This window comes from Poecile atricapillus, chromosome 3 (assembly GCF_030490865.1).
Source record: "Poecile atricapillus isolate bPoeAtr1 chromosome 3, bPoeAtr1.hap1, whole genome shotgun sequence".
In the NCBI taxonomy this organism is placed as follows: domain Eukaryota; kingdom Metazoa; phylum Chordata; class Aves; order Passeriformes; family Paridae; genus Poecile; species Poecile atricapillus.
In genome coordinates this window covers 109,316,952-109,335,186 of record NC_081251.1, presented here as the reverse complement: position 1 = coordinate 109,335,186, position 18,235 = coordinate 109,316,952, and the positions used below count along the sequence as shown (strand labels likewise).

At 39.4% G+C, this 18,235-nt stretch overlaps 1 protein-coding gene across 4 annotated transcripts in view; it reads right to left on the bottom strand.

Annotated features, from left to right (window-relative positions):
* The window catches only part of KIF16B (kinesin family member 16B), a 137,662-nt gene extending 121,902 nt beyond the window's left edge, over window positions 1-15,760 (bottom strand). For all 4 annotated transcript variants that reach the window (XM_058836038.1, XM_058836040.1, XM_058836039.1 and 1 more), the window contains exons 1-3: window positions 15,631-15,760; window positions 1,522-1,591; window positions 415-528 (exon numbers count right to left, since the gene is read on the bottom strand). In XM_058836038.1, coding sequence (XP_058692021.1) covers window positions 415-528; window positions 1,522-1,591; window positions 15,631-15,677 — 231 coding nt within the window. In that variant the 5' untranslated portion in view covers window positions 15,678-15,760. The remainder of the gene's footprint in view (window positions 1-414; window positions 529-1,521; window positions 1,592-15,630) is intronic.
* Between the last annotated feature and the right edge of the window lie 2,475 nt (window positions 15,761-18,235).

The window sequence follows — 18,235 nt, the reverse complement described above, 5'->3', positions numbered from 1 at the left end:
TTTTGGACCATGAAAGAAAAAAAAAAGAAACATCACCAAAAAAATCCAGATAAGAATGTTTCTAAGTGAATTAAAGTTATATTCTTGTTTCTCAAAAGTGTTTTTTTTCTAAAAGTTTTTCAAAACCAATTTCAGTGCTTAGAGATGCTGTCTAACTTAACCTTATACAACACTAATCAGACAAAAGAACTTGAAAGAAGGCATTCAGCCTGCTGTATTAGAAAATACACCACTTACGTTACTAGATAAGTTTAAAAATAAAGGAAAAAAAAGCAAAATTCAAACTCTCAGGTACCTAGAAAATTTCTAAATTACAGAAGAAGCACTTTCAATGGAAAGAAGTTTCATGGAATGCTTTCAAGACAAAGAAAAGGGAAAGGAAAAAGATCAATTATTAACTTTCAGAAATCCTACCATTTCTTGACAAACAAAGCTGGGACTTTTACTGTCTGCTGAGAAATAGGAAAAATCATAAGTAAATGTTTTCGTTCTTTCTCGTCCTGTGTCTCCAGTAGCACCCTCGGGTATCTATTAAAAAAAAGAAAATAAAGCTGGTACAACACATCCTGATGAAGTAATTAAAAACATTTGACAATAAATAATCAGAAGGCAAATCTAACATAACGCCATACACATTTAGAAATAATGACAAGTCAGATTATGATTTCAACAACACTGACAAAATTAGGAGGACGTATGCCCTTCAGCAAGAAAGACAGCCACGTCATAAAACAGCACAGCAGGAATTATCTGGATTTTAGCTTACTGCTTCTAACCCCACAGCACATTTTTGTCACAATACTTAGGTTCAGTTAAATGGGTCCATATATCTGTTATTATAATCAGAGATTATCCTACACATATAATTTATAGGAGCCAGAGAGACATTTGCACTGTGAACAGCACTTCAGTGTAGAGTCATAATTAAAAAGGTGTGACATACCTGCTGTTTAAGGCAATCATCATGTTCAAGACATGACAGCTGACACTGTACTTCAGCAATCCTCACCATGCTCCAAATCATTCTGAAGAAACTACACACTGAAACTCCTTTCCATATATTAGTCATGAGAAACTATCTTGCAAAAAACAATTTGCTGCACAGGGCTTCTCTTGCTGAGGGTAATGTTAAAATATACCATCAAAAGGTTATAGCAAGTGATGGGTACTTTGGGTTTGGTTCATTCTCATGGGAATTTCAGAAGACTTCTAGAGATTAAATAAAGACTTAATAGCTATTAGAAACATACCTCTATTCTATTGTTGGCTTTCATCTCCCAGCTAAGTAATGACCTGAGTGATAAACCTTGGAAGAAATGATAGACCCTATCAAGTGGTCTTCAGAAAATCACAGTGTAGCAAGTTAACAGTGTAACCTGGCTTCCCCAAAGCATTACTTTAACACTCTATTTTAACAACTAGGGGTTATTGACCACAGTGCAGCAAGCATCACAGTTTTGTCCAGTCATATTTTGGAAGCTATTGAGTTACAACCTCCTTTTATAAATTGTATTTACTCACCTTTAAGTTTGTGATTGTTGTTTTATTTTTTTCCATTGAAATAATAAACTTTGCATTAAGATCCTTCTCCCTGAAAATAAACCAACAAAAAAAACCCAGACTTGAGTATGTTTAATAAAACATATCACAGTTTTCCAGAGTGATACTTCCACCCATCAGCCTGCCACAGTCAATTCTCAGATTAATTAATTTTTATTTTATTTTTTAATTCTTGTGTCCAATGTTTATTTACTTCTGTGGCATATATTTGAAATACTTGCCTCCAAATCCCTTCATCTAGAAACAGAGCAAAAGCTGGAGGAAATCTGCTTCAGAAATTTAACTCTGCAAGTCAATTAAGTGGTTTGTTCTTAATTGGAAGTACTCTGATCCAAAGCCCAGTTAAGTCAAATATGTGGCTCTAAGGAAGGGCAAAACAGAACACAACAAGGTAAGCCCCAGCTTCTCACCAACATTCCAGTAGCAGCAGTTCCCATTTATCCATATGGTAACTGAATGTTTAAACCACAAAACCCTAGTATTTTAAAACTCTCTTAGAAATCAGGTACCAAACGTGTTCTGAGTTCTGATGCATCATGGCAGTGAAGGAGAGAGTACTACCAACAAAGAATTACATAGGTTTGTGGCTTCCCAAATCACAAGTATTCCAGGAAGGAAAAAATCCAGTTCCAAAAAAGTGTTTTCATGCACTCACATTTATTTCACAATTGTTTTTGACTGTTTTCAAAAATAAAAAAAATTAAAAATTGTGAGCTTAGTGTCTAAAGCCAGCATGTAACAGCCTGCTTGCCAGAGATGCAATTTCACTATTGTTAGTCATAAGAGCAATACAGGCTGCTCCTGAATGACAACCTTGAGCATGACACTGCCTGTGCTAATGAAAACATGCACATGGAAAAAAGAGCCACAAGGGAAAGACGTGCAGCACACAAAACCTCACTCTTCAAATGTTGACACACCTGTCCCATAATCATCTGCTAAGTCACCTGACAAACTGGTGTGCCTGACCAGTGCAGAGCAAAGCAGAGGGCTTTAAAGCAATAAAGTGTTGCTTCACCTCATCACACAATATCTCAGCAACTACTGGGTATTCGCTTGCACCAGCACAAAATGCAAAAGAGAAACTTCTTCCCAATAACAGGTCAACTGAGTTCAGGATTTTAGTGATTTTCTTCTTCATGGTGCACTAGATCACCCAACTCGGTTCATATTCAGTTTTCCAGCAGAAACAGTAAAGAAAAGCAAAACCCACTTTAAAATCTACATTAATGAATAAAGATTAGGCAAATAAATATACTTAATTAAATATCAACACATTAGGTTATTTTCTAAGCTAATAAAAGAGAAAATTGTAATAATTACAGCATTAATTATACAACTGAATTTAGATCTACCATGGAAAACTTTGAGGCATGTCTTATGACTACTCCATCTAGATTTAAGATACTAAAACACCAAAATACAGCTACAGATAATAAACAGAGAAATGGAGAAAAGAAATGGTATTTTTTTGCGGGAAATAGATCTTGGCATTGCAGTAATGCAGCCTATGGATGGAGGCTCTGCCAGCATCCACAGGAACTACCTGCCCTACCTCATCCACAGATAAGCTTCAGCCACTAACCAAAGATTCTGCCCCTGCAAATTCCAGCCTCCCTCACAAAGCAATATAAAGGGACCAGCTGCCAAAACTGATTCACAATTAACACTCTGATGATTTAAGAAATCCTGCTTCCCTCCTGAGCCAAATCTGCTCACACAGCAGTGCTCAGGGACAGCCTCCAGGATGTTCTCACTGCTCTTTCATACACCACGTGGAGTTCTGGAATCACAAGGGAAGGAAACTTACAACCCGTGATCCTGTGACCCCTAGCCAAATGACAAAGTGATCATGCAGGCAAGTTTCTTGGCACAGACACCAGAAAATACATCAGCCCAGTGCTGTAATAACCCCTCTAATGTTGCTCAAATCAGCTAGTCATCCAGCAATTAATTGCAAGGAGGAAAGAGGAATGCAGGAGAAAAAATGAGAAAAGCTATTTCAGCTAATACTGACACTCCATTTTAATATAAAACAATGTCAATGTTAGTACCAGATATGCTTAGAAGAACTAGTATCCTTCTCCTGTAATTGACTTGCTAGATGGATTATTTGTGCCAAGTTTTAATAATTTCCTCACAAGGGGAATACGGGTTGTGAAAAACTGCCCTAAACTGAAGATGATCTAGAAGCTGTATCAAAACATGGCAGGTCATGGAAGAATTCCAACAGAGATAGCTCTATGTCAAGCTTCTTCCTCTCCCTCCCTTACATTCCCTGCTTATTTTGAGGGCAAAGGCCAGAGCAGTTTTTGCATCTCCATGGGGATTTAGTTGAAGCCATACTACAGACAGCCAAGTATTAGCAGTGTCTCCAGATTTCAAGGCAACTTCCAAAGACCCCTGTTCATTAAGTCTCTTACCCACCCCAAAACTTTTTGAAGATTCTCCCACAGAAGGAAAAAGAGCATGAAAAGGTGAAAAAGTACTGTGACCTCAAATATAAATCAACAAAGGAAGCTTTAGAAAAAGCTTTATTAATGACCTGCAAAATCTGTTTTGTCTTTTTCAAAGTTCATTTTTAAGTTCCTTCCTTTAAGGTCTTTCAATGGAAAAGAGTGATTTTTTTTTTAATTTATGCACTCTGTACTATTCAGACATTGGAGCATTTATTATAGCTTAACCCACTAAAAATTCATTATATTATGATTTCCTTTATGGGAATGTTTGTGATGACCTGTCAAACATGCCTCAGAAGAGAACAGAAAGAATTAAATGCATTTCATCCATGGGGTGGTAGGGAAAAACCTAAAAGCACAGGACAGAAAGTGCTAGTTTTCCTAAAGAGCATTTAAAAAGATCACTTCAGCAAACCTGCAAGGCTGCACAGGACACAGCCACTGCCTGAACTGCCTGCAGAGTACCTGTTGAAATAGGTGGTCTGTCAAATATACTCTTGGAAATACATTTGACTGTAGAAATTACAGGAAGAGATTTATACTGAAAAGCAGATGTGTGATTTTGTTTTTCAGCTACCCAAAAACACAGTCTGAAAGTTCATAAAACAACTCATGCTCAATGGCTTTTCTTTTCAGCAAAGTTCCTTCTACTTCTTATGTTTGCATTTTAGGCACAACGTTAGTTATTTCCTTCTTTATCACTCTTCTTGTTCACTACCAAGGTCTATTTCCAGGATCACAAAATGAAAGCATAGGATTTGCTTCGTAACCAGAAGAATTCAAGGTAAATTTAACTGAAAAATAAGCACAAAGTGTGGCACAGAAAGAACCTTTCATTTTCTGGTACCTTGATAGTATAGTAACTGTGTATTTGCCCTGATGTCCCATCAAATTACACAGGCCAAGAGGACTTTTCTTTGTCAGCAGTAAATCAAGAGAGGAACACAAATTCGGCTTTATGCTTTTAAGAACCAAGCAAAAACCCTCCTACACAAGAAATTCTTCATTACTTTCTGTAACTACAAGAAAAGCAAAGTTGTTGCAATCCAAAGTATCACACAATTTTTCTTTCCTGTCAGAGGTTTTTGTTTGGGTTTTTTTTAACATCGTCAATGCTTACCAAATAATTCAGTAGAAAATACACTTTTTAAAAATGCAATTCAGTATCTAGGCACAGTTAAAAACTGGTAGTCTGTAAATAAAATATCTTCATCATTTTTTGTGGGTTTTTTCCCCATAAACATCAATAACAAGTACTTTGAATGTCACGCTGGCTGAGACCTAAAACCAGAACAAATCAAGCAATCTGACCTAGTCACACCATTCTGGAAATCCACTGTGGTTTGGGTTACTGGTACTACATGATTACACTGCATGAAAACCACAGCTGTCTCCACAGCAGAGCAGTAGCACAGCATATCCTAAGCACCCTGAGACCATGAGAGAAAAAAGCTGAATGAATCTCTCTGGATGCTGATCTCCAAGTGATGCCATGGTGTTGACTGATATGGCTACAAGGCCATAATTAAATGGTTGAAGCCATCTTTACACGAACATGTTAAAGATAACACCTATACATTGTGCATCAAGCAGCACAACCGCAGTCACAAGTCCTTCAGACTCAATTTGAAAGGAGTCCTCAGTCAGCCAGTGACAGCTGATAAGGGTGGCAGCTTCCCCCTTGCTCAGGAGAGCTCTGGAGGCTCCTTGACAGCTGCCCAGTTTCTTTGACAGCACATCTTCATTATCTTCAAGACCTCTACTATGCTGTCAAACCCAGCTGACATTGCCAAACAGATTCAAAAGCCCTAAATGAGCCCAGGCTGGCTGACAGATGAGCTGTGCCAGCTTCTTGAGCTTCACCTCACTTTCAGACAGACAAGAAAACAGAAGAATAATCTCCTGGGGACTGAAATTAAAATAAACAGCTTTCTAATGATCAGATTGCATTTGTCTCAGTAAGAAACAGAAACTCTGTACCTATTTGGTACTTTAAAAGAGAATTTTATCCTAAAGCAAGTTTTGAATGGGCACATTCCTGATCAACAGAATCTTCATAATTTGCTGGGACAGATTTATGATGGTACCCCCATTCCCTTCTACTGGCTTAAAAAAAAAAAAAAAAAGGTTAACTTTGAAAAGAATTAAAAGAGTGCTAGTCTCAGGACTTTCTCCACTGTGCAGCTGAAACCAGAACAATAAATCCAGTGACAGAGAATGCAGACACAAGGGAAATCTTGTATATGTCATGAAACAGAAATGATCTCTAAGTCTATTCTAGTACACACATATTGGTTCTTGTATGAAGGACAGCCTAGATTAAACGATTTTAGCCATAAGTATAAATTTTAACAGCAGCACTGAAAGCCAGCAATTTAATATACTGCAGTAAGGCTCCTAAAATATGAACTTACAGGTGTCCTTGTGTTGTCTTCTGTCAAATGATATCCAGTGTTCTTGGGAAAACCATGCACACTCACAGTAACACAGATTGATCACTATATTAAATCATGTACCTGACCTGGATTTTAATTTTTTTTTTAATATTTTAGGTAGCTCCACCCCCCAAGAATTCAGATCACAACTGGTAAGTGGCCACATAAGCAAATTTTTAAATCATACACAATAGCTAACTTAACGTTATTGTATCCACACACACCATGATCAATAATCTCCCAATAACCTGGAAAAGGTTTAATCTTCAATTAGAAGACTACCTCAACAGTAACTTTCCTGCTTTGCCTGCACACTGACCAGGTTCAGTAATGGTCTTAACAGCGGGAACTACTCCTGCACAGTAGGAAGTTTTAAGAAAGCCACATGTGAATCCTCCTCTTACACATTTCTGATAGCAGCCTTCAAGAAAAGGTAGCAGAAGCCCATCTTTGGCAAAAGCAACATAAAATATAATCTCAAAAAAACCTGTTTGATATGAATGACATTCGGGAATTCTCTTGTAACTATTATACCACTACGAAGGTTATCTAGGACTCCTGGATTTCAGTGTATATGATACTTTGTGTATTTGTTTTTAATATCTTGTTTCTTCCAATTTGTTCTTTTATCCCTACTACCCCAAGTCAAAGATAGTGCTGTCTTAACCTCTTGTGTACAGCAAAACATGATTCAGAACTTCAGTTTCCCTGCAGTGTCCTCGTCTTTCGGGGCAGGAAGTCCTCAAATTAGAAACTCAGGGGGAAAACATTGTGCCTGACTTCATGGCTCTTTTAGCTCCTCAAGTAATCCATAAGGCTTTTCTTCTGTCATTTTTTTCCTTTTCTGAGACACACAGAAACATCTGGACTGAACAACAAATGAGTTCAGTTATCTGAGCACAAATATCTTTCCAATGTGTAAGTATACAGAAGAATTATGGGTGTACTCCAAGTTTCTGCATCTCACTATTGCTTTGTATTTACAATACAAACTCTTTGGAGAAGAGTCTTCATAAAACTAATATTTGAAGTGTCTGACTCTTCAACAATAAGAACTTCAGCCCATCAGCAATAAAGACGCTGAGTGCCATCTATGCACTCTTTCTGTTAAATAACTCTGAAAAACCCTCACTCAGTAAATAACCCTGGCTTTGTACTCATAGTCTCTGCAAAACAGAGTACTTTGCTCTTCAATCAGCTGTTCTCACCAACAATACCTGCCTTTCAGACACTCAGACTTCTAAGAGTCTTCAAGTCCAAGGGCTCAATTAGGTTAGAAGAGCTGAGTTCTAATCCCATTTATTTAATAACTAGTCTTAATTTCAAATAAACAAAGCCTGAAAAACAAACAGACTCATCTTTCACTTCAATTTATCAGGAAAGCTACAATTCAGAGAGACTTATTCACCTTTTTTTCTTCTGGTCTCAGGGAATTGTCAATAAAAAGCAGAAGTTAAAAGAATTTTTTTGTTCATCATTTCAGTGATGCAACATGCACAGGTAACCTGGCAACATGTTTGATAATACTAAAATAAAGGACTTGGAAAACACTATTCTAAAACTAGACTTTTAAGTTCAAAATGCTTAAGACTAGTAAGTTTTGGGGATTGCAAGCTGTAAATGAGGCCAGTCTAAATAGGCTGCCCCACATGTGTTCATCCATGCTGCCACTGTGCTCCAGCCCTGCTGGCACTGGAAAGTCTTTGTTCTTCAATGCTATAGAGGGAGACAGACAAAACAAGGTAATGATTGTGACAAATCCACACGCTTGAAAAACTTTCCAAGTATTTGCATTAATGCACTAACGAGGACAGGAAAAAAAGCACATGTAAGCAGAGGCTGTAAGTGGGCCATCCTGACTTCTGATGGTTTATGGAAAATTAACAATCACTCCCAGCTATTAACTCTTCAGTTAGTGGGAATCCAGTACTTGGCTGAAACTCACTGGAGCTTCTTCTGCAGCAGACAAGTCCACTCCAGGTCTGCTGCTCACCAACACAAGGATAAAGCTCTGCCCCTGGGGACTCTCCCTCCTGATCCATCTTAGATACATGAAAAGAGCAAGATCCAATTTTAAAGACTGCGTACCCCATTTATTCTCACTTCTGTGTATAAAGCTGTGCAAAATCCACTGAAGAGGAGGTCTGAGATAGAATGGCAAGCACAGGAGCTACTTAACAGTCAACCTAGGTCTAGTCTCACCTTTCCATTGAAGTAAGATTTCCTCTAATTACTTTCTTAAAAGGTATTAGCTCTATCCAGCTGCCTGAGCTTTCATTCCCCTCAGGAGATTCTTACACAACCTGCACTATCTCACCAGCAGTAATTCCTTAGATACTATTTAAGCTGATCCATTATTAGCTTCATTCCACTACTTTGGAGATATTAAGAAGGAGCCATAACTAAGAATTTAATTTATCTTTTCAGCATTTAAGCCCTGAAAACATGTCTAGATTTGCATCTCCTAACCTGTTCTGGTAGTCCTAACACATAGAGCACGCATATAGCTTGATATTCTTTGAATCAAGGATTCACATCATTTTTGTTGATCTTTTCCAATGTAATTCAGATAATAAGGTTCAAGAAACAGGATTTTATGAGATATTAACACAGGGGCTTGCTGGGGGAAGCACCAACCACAGCTTCAGTGTTTGGCTCTGAAATGCATTTGCAAACAAGGATTACACTGAAAGTGCAGCACACTCCTTAAGTTCAAATCCATTGCTTCTAAGCAGAAAAACTTAAAAAAATAACCACCAAGAGAAAGGACACAGAAAAAAGAGGAAAACAAGTCATTAACATTCAAAGACTATGCACTTTAGCACAGGTGAGAAACTGTAGAGAAACAAACACCAGAGAGTGCTGACATTCTCTAGTGCTAAGCCTCTGTTTCAGCTCCCTAAGTTTCCCTGACCCCTAAATTCCAGCTCCCTTGAGCACTGCTGGCATTTGCTATTGTGGAAAAGCCTAAGGAGAGTCCAACAAGTTTCTCTAGAATATCCTGACCTGTGGCATCCAAATTCCCAGCCAACTCTCATCCTTGTTGATGGCTTCTTTATTTGATTTGAACTTCTTATTTTAGCAAAGGACACTCTCCTCAGACCCTGCTCCTTAACCCAGCTGTCCAGTACTGTGTTTTACCACCCACTACCAAACACATGGTTAGACCACCCTCAATTTATGTTCTTCAGAAGAGCAACTGTTCTGCTTTACACTTGCACTGTTCTCCTTAAACTCCTGAGTAAAATAACTTGGGTGGTTTTTTCCTCACTTCCCAACTGTTTCTTCCATTCCTACATAAACATACCCGAACTATTAATCTACCACTATTTACTAGTCTTACACCAAAAAAAAGGGCCTTAAAATGGATTGATTGTAAGATTTCTGACAGCTCTTATATATGACAACCAAGACTTTTCTGTAAGACCGCTAGGCTTTTTAATTTTATTTTCTAGTCCTTCAAGTCAATGCTCTGCTGTGAGCAAGTTGCTGCTTCTACTTCAGTTGCTTCAACAGCAGGTTCTCCAGCCCTTCCTAATTTTTTTAATGGTCTGTCTCAAGTTTTACATCTTAAACACATGGCCACACAAAAATCATGTCATTTCATCTATAGGTAAACCACAGATCAGATTCCCTACTTTGTAATCCACAACTGAACAAGTACTAGGTAGTAATTATTAAGGAGAGATGACATGGATGTTGTCAGGCTGATGTTCACTCCTCTGCTCCTCCCTGCAGTAGAGAACCTATCCTGAGAAGATTCATGGCCATACTGTAGAATAGAAATCTTCGTTCATTCCTTTTGAAGAGGTGAGAGATAGAAAGTAAAAGCATTTCTTGATGTATCATACAAAACTAAGAACACTTTTTCTTTATTTCAAGTGCTCTTAATATCAAGTTTACATGATCCAGGAACTTGGATCAGTCTACACCACTATGCATTGATCCAGTCCTAACAACAGAAGCAGCACACTGATGAAGGGACTTATATGTACAAATATGTATAGCTTGCTTACAGGTAGAGAAATGTATTTACTTTGAAAAAAAGGAAAAATCTGCCAGAGGTTATTAAATATGTTCAAAGCTCTGAACACAACATATAGCAAGGTAAAAAAGCCACATTCAGAACACTTAGTTCATCTTGCCAACTCAGCATCAAAGTAAATTTTTCCTGGATTCAAACTCAACCACATATAAAGATGGATGCAAGACAGATATACATTCACCCCAGGCACACCAGAGCCTCACCATATGCTTAAGGATCTTTCAACTTCTTTTTATAGTAGAGAAATTGTACATGATTATAAATCAAATTACAAGCACCACTTTTAAACTGAAAGTTCCAACAGTTACCACAGGAAATAGCTTGCAGATAAATGGCTTATCCTCATCGGTACAGTAGCTCAGAAAGTGACAGTATTGCAACATTTGGCCATATTTAAGCTCTGACTTATGTATCTGAGATCACTCTGGACACCTCTTAAGAGCAACAACCAGCAATCAGTGTTAGGAAACAGATGCAGTAAAAATTTCCCCATGTACTTCAGAGACAGATATGATACTCAGCTATGAGTGTCCTTCCTTCTAATCACTCCATTCTTCCTCATTCCACCTGTGATACAATGATGTTATGCACATTTTGTCAAAACACTCACTCTTTATAAGCTCATGAAAATTAAAAATGTATGCAGTAACTTGAAAATGAAAAATACACAGTAACTCATACTTTAAACTTGTCATTTATGAGACACCAATTCATTTCCTCTTCCCTGCATCGACAATCTTATAACACATTTTCCATGCATGTTTTTTGCTTCTATTCTCAATTCTAAAGCATGCATATTTAATTATAAATTTCATACTCCCAGTAAGTTCCTACCTAAATCACTTGTAAACATTTAGAATGGAAATTAAGAATTCAGCTGGCTCTTCACTGTTTGCCTGTTTATTTCTTTTTCCTGCTACAAAAACACCCCAGTCATAAGTTCCTTGTAAAACAAAACAGCTTCCTTTATATCTCTGTCTTTGCATTGTTCTATTAACTTGAGCTGTTGAAAAGTCTGCTATTGATACTACAGCCTGGATTGTGCAAGCAGATATTTTTAAAGATAAGACACTGGTCATAAATTTCCCACGGTACTCTGCCTGCAGCTCTACATGCAGAGGAGTTGCTTAGACTTACAGGCATAACCAAGAAGTTATCCAAGAGGGACAACCTTACACCTAATGAATAATCACACAGACTTTATTTGTGGATTAAAGCATCAGATCTTATCCCAAACAAATCCCAGAGTCACACAAAAGCTGTCTCTAAGCAATAGAACATATTTTCTCTGTCTCCCCACTATCAAATAGAAAAGCTTTTAATCTTCATGCCATAATTGTGAATGGCTGCATAACCACATGGAGCACTACAGTGTCTGACAGGCACTTCTGCCATCCCCATTGGTCACTTCTGTTTGGAGAGCAAATCCAAGGAGTCTGTGCATGCAGGAGAAAAAACCCTGATCATTTAAACATGAAATCAAATTAGAATTTCTATTTCATTATATTGGGAGTAAGAAGAGAGCCATGAAAAAGTCTAGGCAACTCATTTAAATTAGTATCTAAAAATGCTGAGAGCACTAGGGAAGCACAGAGAGGAATTTACTGCAGTGCAGCCCCATGTGCATCTTTGAACATCTGAGTGCAGACCCCTGTCCATCTCTGCAGGTAAGGACAGTATGTTTAGTTTGTTCAGCCAGTTAAATACAATAATTAGTTTATGCAAATACAAGAAACAGATGCAAAGGGTTAAAAATCTGAAAAAGCTGGCATCCCTCTGTTACTTCATGAGTTAAAAGCCAAACAGAACAGAGCTATCAGGTGTAAGAAATTGAGAGCCATTTAGTTTATGTAAACTAAAAACAAGACATGAAATGGAAGTAAGAAAATACTACTCTCTCTTTCTTCTTTAAAGACTTTGAACAGAGGAACATTAAGTGGTGCATTTATTTGAACTGTGCAGATGCTATGTATAATAGCCAGAATTAGGTGAGGCTTATCAGAATCCCAGATATCACACTATGCAGAAGACAGCAACTAGTAACCAGTCACCCAAAGTCACCTGTTCAGAATGTGAGCAAACAGTGGCTCAAATCTGATGACACTTCTCAACAGTCCCATCTCAAGAATGTTTCTAGTGACTGTGCTGGAAAATGAACCTTAGAAATGATGGTGTCCAAATACATTACCTTGACAAAGCAAAATACATCAAACACCCAAGCTCACTTCCCTGCCAATTTCTCTCTGATGACAAAAACCAAGGCTTCAGCCAGCTGGCAGGTTTTTTGCTGCCTTTAGAGAAACTTACAGCTATAAGCATAGACTTAAAGGCTGTCGTGGCAATTCAGTGTTGAATGAGGGAAACCAAATGACAGATGGAGTTACACCAAGTAATTGAACTTTCTAAGCTCATGCTACAACTGGTTTCAAAGCAGTAACTGTAAAGCCATTAGACATACATTTATTACATTATGCAGAGATAGAGTCAAAATATTTCAATGTAACATCTGTGTAACACAATTTGGGATGTTACTCCAAGAAGAATGGTTAAGGACTTTAACACCACCACTGAAATTTTTCCAGGTCAAGTCAGAGAAAATGAAGACTAAAAATAAACCACAGAAGAATTAAAAAAAATAAAATTGTTAGCTAAGCAATGGAACAGTAAGTAATCCTTAAACAACCCTCTCCCCATCATGTTTCATTCCAAAATCCATGTTCATGACTTATTACACAATTAGCAGTGCTGTGACACCACACTGTGCAACTGCTCCATAATGAAGGATTCTTCCTATACCCATTCATCAACTGTGTCTTCTCTAATTAAAAATGACTCATGAAGTAAGCTGCATTATATTATTAAACTTCAAACAAACCAAAACAAACTTAACTAAATTAAATTTAACTCCATACAGTATCATGTTAAGGATTTTGAAATTAAGTGCTGAAGAATGAACACCTGGCTGTAAAGTTCCTTAGAATGGGCAGAAAGGCTCTTCCTCTGTAAAAATCTCCAGAGACCCAAAAAGACAAAGGGAGCACAGCTGAGAGAAGACACATGCAAGGGAACACCTGCCCTGGCAGGAGGGCTAGACCAGGTGATCTCCAGGGACCACTTCCAACTCCAACAATTCAGAGAAACCACTCAGAAAAATATGATTACTGCTCCTAGCTTACAGTTCACCATGCCTTTCCTATTGCAACAGGAAAAGCTACTGGATCCTCTTAGGCTTAGGATCTCAGTTTTACAAAACACAGCATGAGTCCAGCAGTGACAGATAGAGAAGGAACACCAGCAACCCCAGTGCTGGGTCCCACACCAACCACCAACTGTGCCTCTGGAAAAAATCAGTACTTAAAAGTAACATTCCAGGGCACTAAATCCAGCTTCCTTGTAATGTTTCATAAACTTCTAACATCATCCCATAAACTCCAAGGTTTTAGGAACTTAAACTGGCAGGCCCTTCACAGTTTGCATGGTCAGACACCAGTTTTCAGAGAAAGCCTGCGTGTTGCCACACAGCTGTGACAAAGACCATTTTCTCAGCTTGCCCCTTGGGCTACACCAGGCCTCTGTCTGCCCTGCTCTTAGGTTTGCCCCTTTCCATTGTATCACAAACCATTTTCATCATTTTCTTGGTATGTTCAGATCCAGCCCCATCCAAGTTATCCTCCCACAAATGCAATAGAAACACCAGGTCCAGAGTCTTTGTCTAATATGCCTTTACCACAACACTTGCAAACATCCACTCACAGGTTACTGTGTTACCACTGCCTGTCACAACCACCAGTCCTCTCTTCTGCCACCTGCTTTCCATTTCTGTGTCTCTTTTGTCTCTTAGCTGCTCATAGGTACAGTCCTGCAAAACTTCTCCATGCTACCAAAACATTGCACATAACAAGTCTTATTAATAGCCTGAAGACCTATGCTAACTGTTGCCAGAGATTCTTAAAAGAAAAGTGGAGTGTATATATAGAATAATTTTTAAATTTTTTAAGAATTAGACTTGAGGGAGAGGGCAGAGGGAAACAAGTGGGTGTGACAAGATTATTCACCAACCCAGACCTCCAACCACACAGCTCCATCCACCTAATTTATTCAAAACCAACCCGCAATATTTTCCCTTTCCTACCTTCATCAGCTCTATCTTCATAAGATGTGTCACTCCCTTACTGAAAACAATAAGATATTGAGCAGGTTTCAGAATGTGGCAAATTGTGTGTTTTAAACACCCGAATAAGATCAAATGAGAGGAACAGTGGGAATCTGATGGGCTGCCTGTGCTTTAAGCCACTTTTTTTTTTGAACTGGCTACATCACTTCAGAACAAGGGAAGAGGAAGAGCACTGGCAGTAAAATCAGATGGGTTTCCACATACGGTTCTTAAATTAGACCATTAACTCTATCGTGTATATTATCCACATATTTCATGACAGAAAACGGTGTTTATTTCCCAGACACATCTCAGGAAGTGGATGATGAACTCCTGTCCATTCAGTAAATGCTGCAGACTGTCTGATCTATATATATACACCTATAAATATATATATAGAGAGAGAGACAGAGAGAGACAGAGAGAGACAGAGAGAGACAGAGAGAGAGAGAGAGAGAGAGAGAGAGATACATATTTTGAGCACAAGCTGATAACCTTTAACCATAATGGCTCCAAATGAGCTAGACAACAATCTCTCTCTCTCAAGCAGGTAGAAAAGGCTGCTGTTTCCAGATAAAGTAGGTTTCTTTCACATTTTAGAAGCCTGACTATACATCCTTGGCAGGTCCCTCCTCTTAGAGAGTTTTTTATCTTCATCAGAGTAACTTTTCCGTCGTTACAGAAGGACCAAAGCAATGCTTCAGACCATGACAGACTGAACTTCCCGGGCAAAGACCCGCTCCTCTCCGCTTCACCCGGGAACCACTTCCCAACTTCCCGGGGAGGAGAAGCGCTCCCGCAGTCTCTCCTGCTGGGCAGAGAGGCTCAGCCGAGCGCCGGGAGCCCCTGAATTCCCGGCAGAGCTCCGCCTCCGCCGCGGCTGTCACAGCCCGCAGAGCCGGGACACGGCGCTCCTCGCACCCCTGGTGAGCGACACCGGCTCCGGAGCGGAGAAGACCGGGACGGCCCCTCACTCACCTGCGGTTCATTGGCCGCACTCGCACGGCCACCTTCACGGAGGCCATGGCTCATCCCCGCCGGGCCCAGCTGGCCCCCGCCACCTCCCCGCGCCCCGCCCGCCGCCGGGACCGAGCGAGGCCACCCCCAGCCTAGGCCGTGTCGCTGTGGTGACCGCCAGCCTGCCCCAGCGGCGCTACGGTGGCCGCGCAAGGACACAACGCCCCTCGCCGTTCGGCTGCCCGGCCGCGCCGCGGGGCTGAGGGAGGAGGAGGAGACGGGGGAGCAGACACGGAGGAGGAGGAGGAGGAAGGCCGGGAAGAGGAGCTCGGAGAGGAGGGGTAGAAACAGATACTGTAGATGGTCGTATGTGAATTTCTCCATAGAAATTGAGAAATATATTTATTTATTTATTGGAGGAGCGTATGCTCCTATACCTACATATATACATATATGTATACACACACACACGCACACACACACATATATAAATATATATACATATATAAACTTATATATTTTTATATCTATAAATATATAATATTATAATATACAATGTATATTATTATATATTGTATAATATTATATAAATATAATTGTAATATTATAATGTATAATATATAAATATATATATACATACACATATATACATATATATATACATACACATATATACATACACATATATACATATATACATGTATACACACACACATATATATACATATACATACATATATCACAGAATCGGAGATTCAATTAGGTTGGAAAAGAATTCTGAGATCATAGGGTCCAACCTTTGACTAAACACCATTGTGTCAATTAGACCAGGGCATGTCCAGTCGTTCCTTAAACACCTCCAGGGGCAGTGACTCCATCACCACCATGGGCAGCTCATTCCACTGTGTAATCACCCCTTCTGCGAAGAAACTTCCTGAAGTCCAACATGAACTGCCCCTGGTGTGGCTTCAAACTAAAAAGGGGTTAACCCTCACCTGGGTACACTTGGTTATATAACCAGTTTGTTTTATATAAGCACATATGTGCATATATACACACATATACACACACAAATAGAAGTAGAAAGAAATAGAAATTAGAAATAGAAATAGAAATAGAAATAGAAATAGAAATAGAAATAGAAATAGAAATAGAAATAGAAATAGAAATAGAAATAGAAATAGAAATATCTCCCCATTATACATAGAATTTTTTATACACGGGGTTATAGATATATTTTACAGAGAGAGCACATATATATTATATACACATATATCTATGTATGGGGTAGATGGCTATGTATTTCTATTTATCTCAGTATCTATATGTCATTTCTATCTACATGTATCGATGTGTTTCTACATATATCACAGAATTGTTAGGGTTGGAAGGGACCTCTGAAGATCACCCAGTTCAGCCACTCCATCAAGGCAGGATCACCTAGAGCAGGTGACACAGGAACACATCCAGGTGGATCTGGAGTATCTCAAGAGAAGGAGACTCCATGCCCACCCTGGGCAGCCTGTTCCAGTGCTCTGCTACCCTCACAATAAAGTTCTTCATGTTAAGCTGGAACTTCTTGTGCTTTAGTTAGTGGCCATTGCTCCTTGTTCTGTCACTAGGAACCATTGAGAAGAGTCTGGCACCCTCCTCTTGGCACAGAGATATTTGTATTGATGAGATTCCCTCTGAGTCTCCTCCAGACTAAACAAGCTCAGCTCCCACAATCTCTCCTCATGAGAGAGATGCTCCAGATCCCTCTGTAACCTCTGCTGTAACATCTCCAGTAGCTCCTTGTCTCTTGTCCTGAGGAGCCCAGAATGTGGCTTTATTAAGGCCAAGTAGAGGGGGAAGATCTTCTCCATGGACCTTCTGGTCACACTCTTCCCAATACACCCCAGGATATCATTGGCAGCAAGGTTACACTCCGTGTTTTTAATATATGTTTTTCTTCTTGGCTGCATACATGTACATACATATGTGTTTAAGAGAAGGTGTTAAAACCATGCGTGCAGTCACTGTCACTCTCTTGCCAGTCTGCCCATGGTGAGATGCCACCAAGGTCAGGCTGCCACCATGCTGGTACCGTGGGGCTGGGGACAAAGCCTGGACCCAGCATCTCACCATGCTGCAGTACCTAGAGGGACAGGCTTGGCAAGGCAGAGACACAGGCAGCGCTGTCTCAGCAAAGGAAAGAAACATCTCCATGAAGCAGAAACGGAATACATAAGCATCATAATCAAATAACAATATTTAGATACATAACACAACAAATCTGCATTGTTTTTCTACAGCAGCTCTCCTGTTAGGTATCAGCACTCACTCCATCCTTTGAGTTTAACAAGAGAAAGCTAATTATCATCAGCTTGGCAAAAAGTGAGAGAATAAAAAAACTAAATTTAAATTTACATTAAATTCAGCATGCTGGAACACCTCTCCTACAAAGACAGGGGGTGAGAGTTGGGGTTTTCAGCCTGGGGAAGAGGAGGGACATCTCCTCTCCAGGAACACCTCATTGCAGCCTACCAGTGACTAAATAGGCTACACAAAGGCTGGAGAGAGACTTTTGACAAAGGCATGGAATGACAAGACATGGAAAAATGGTTTCAAACTTACAGAAGGCAGG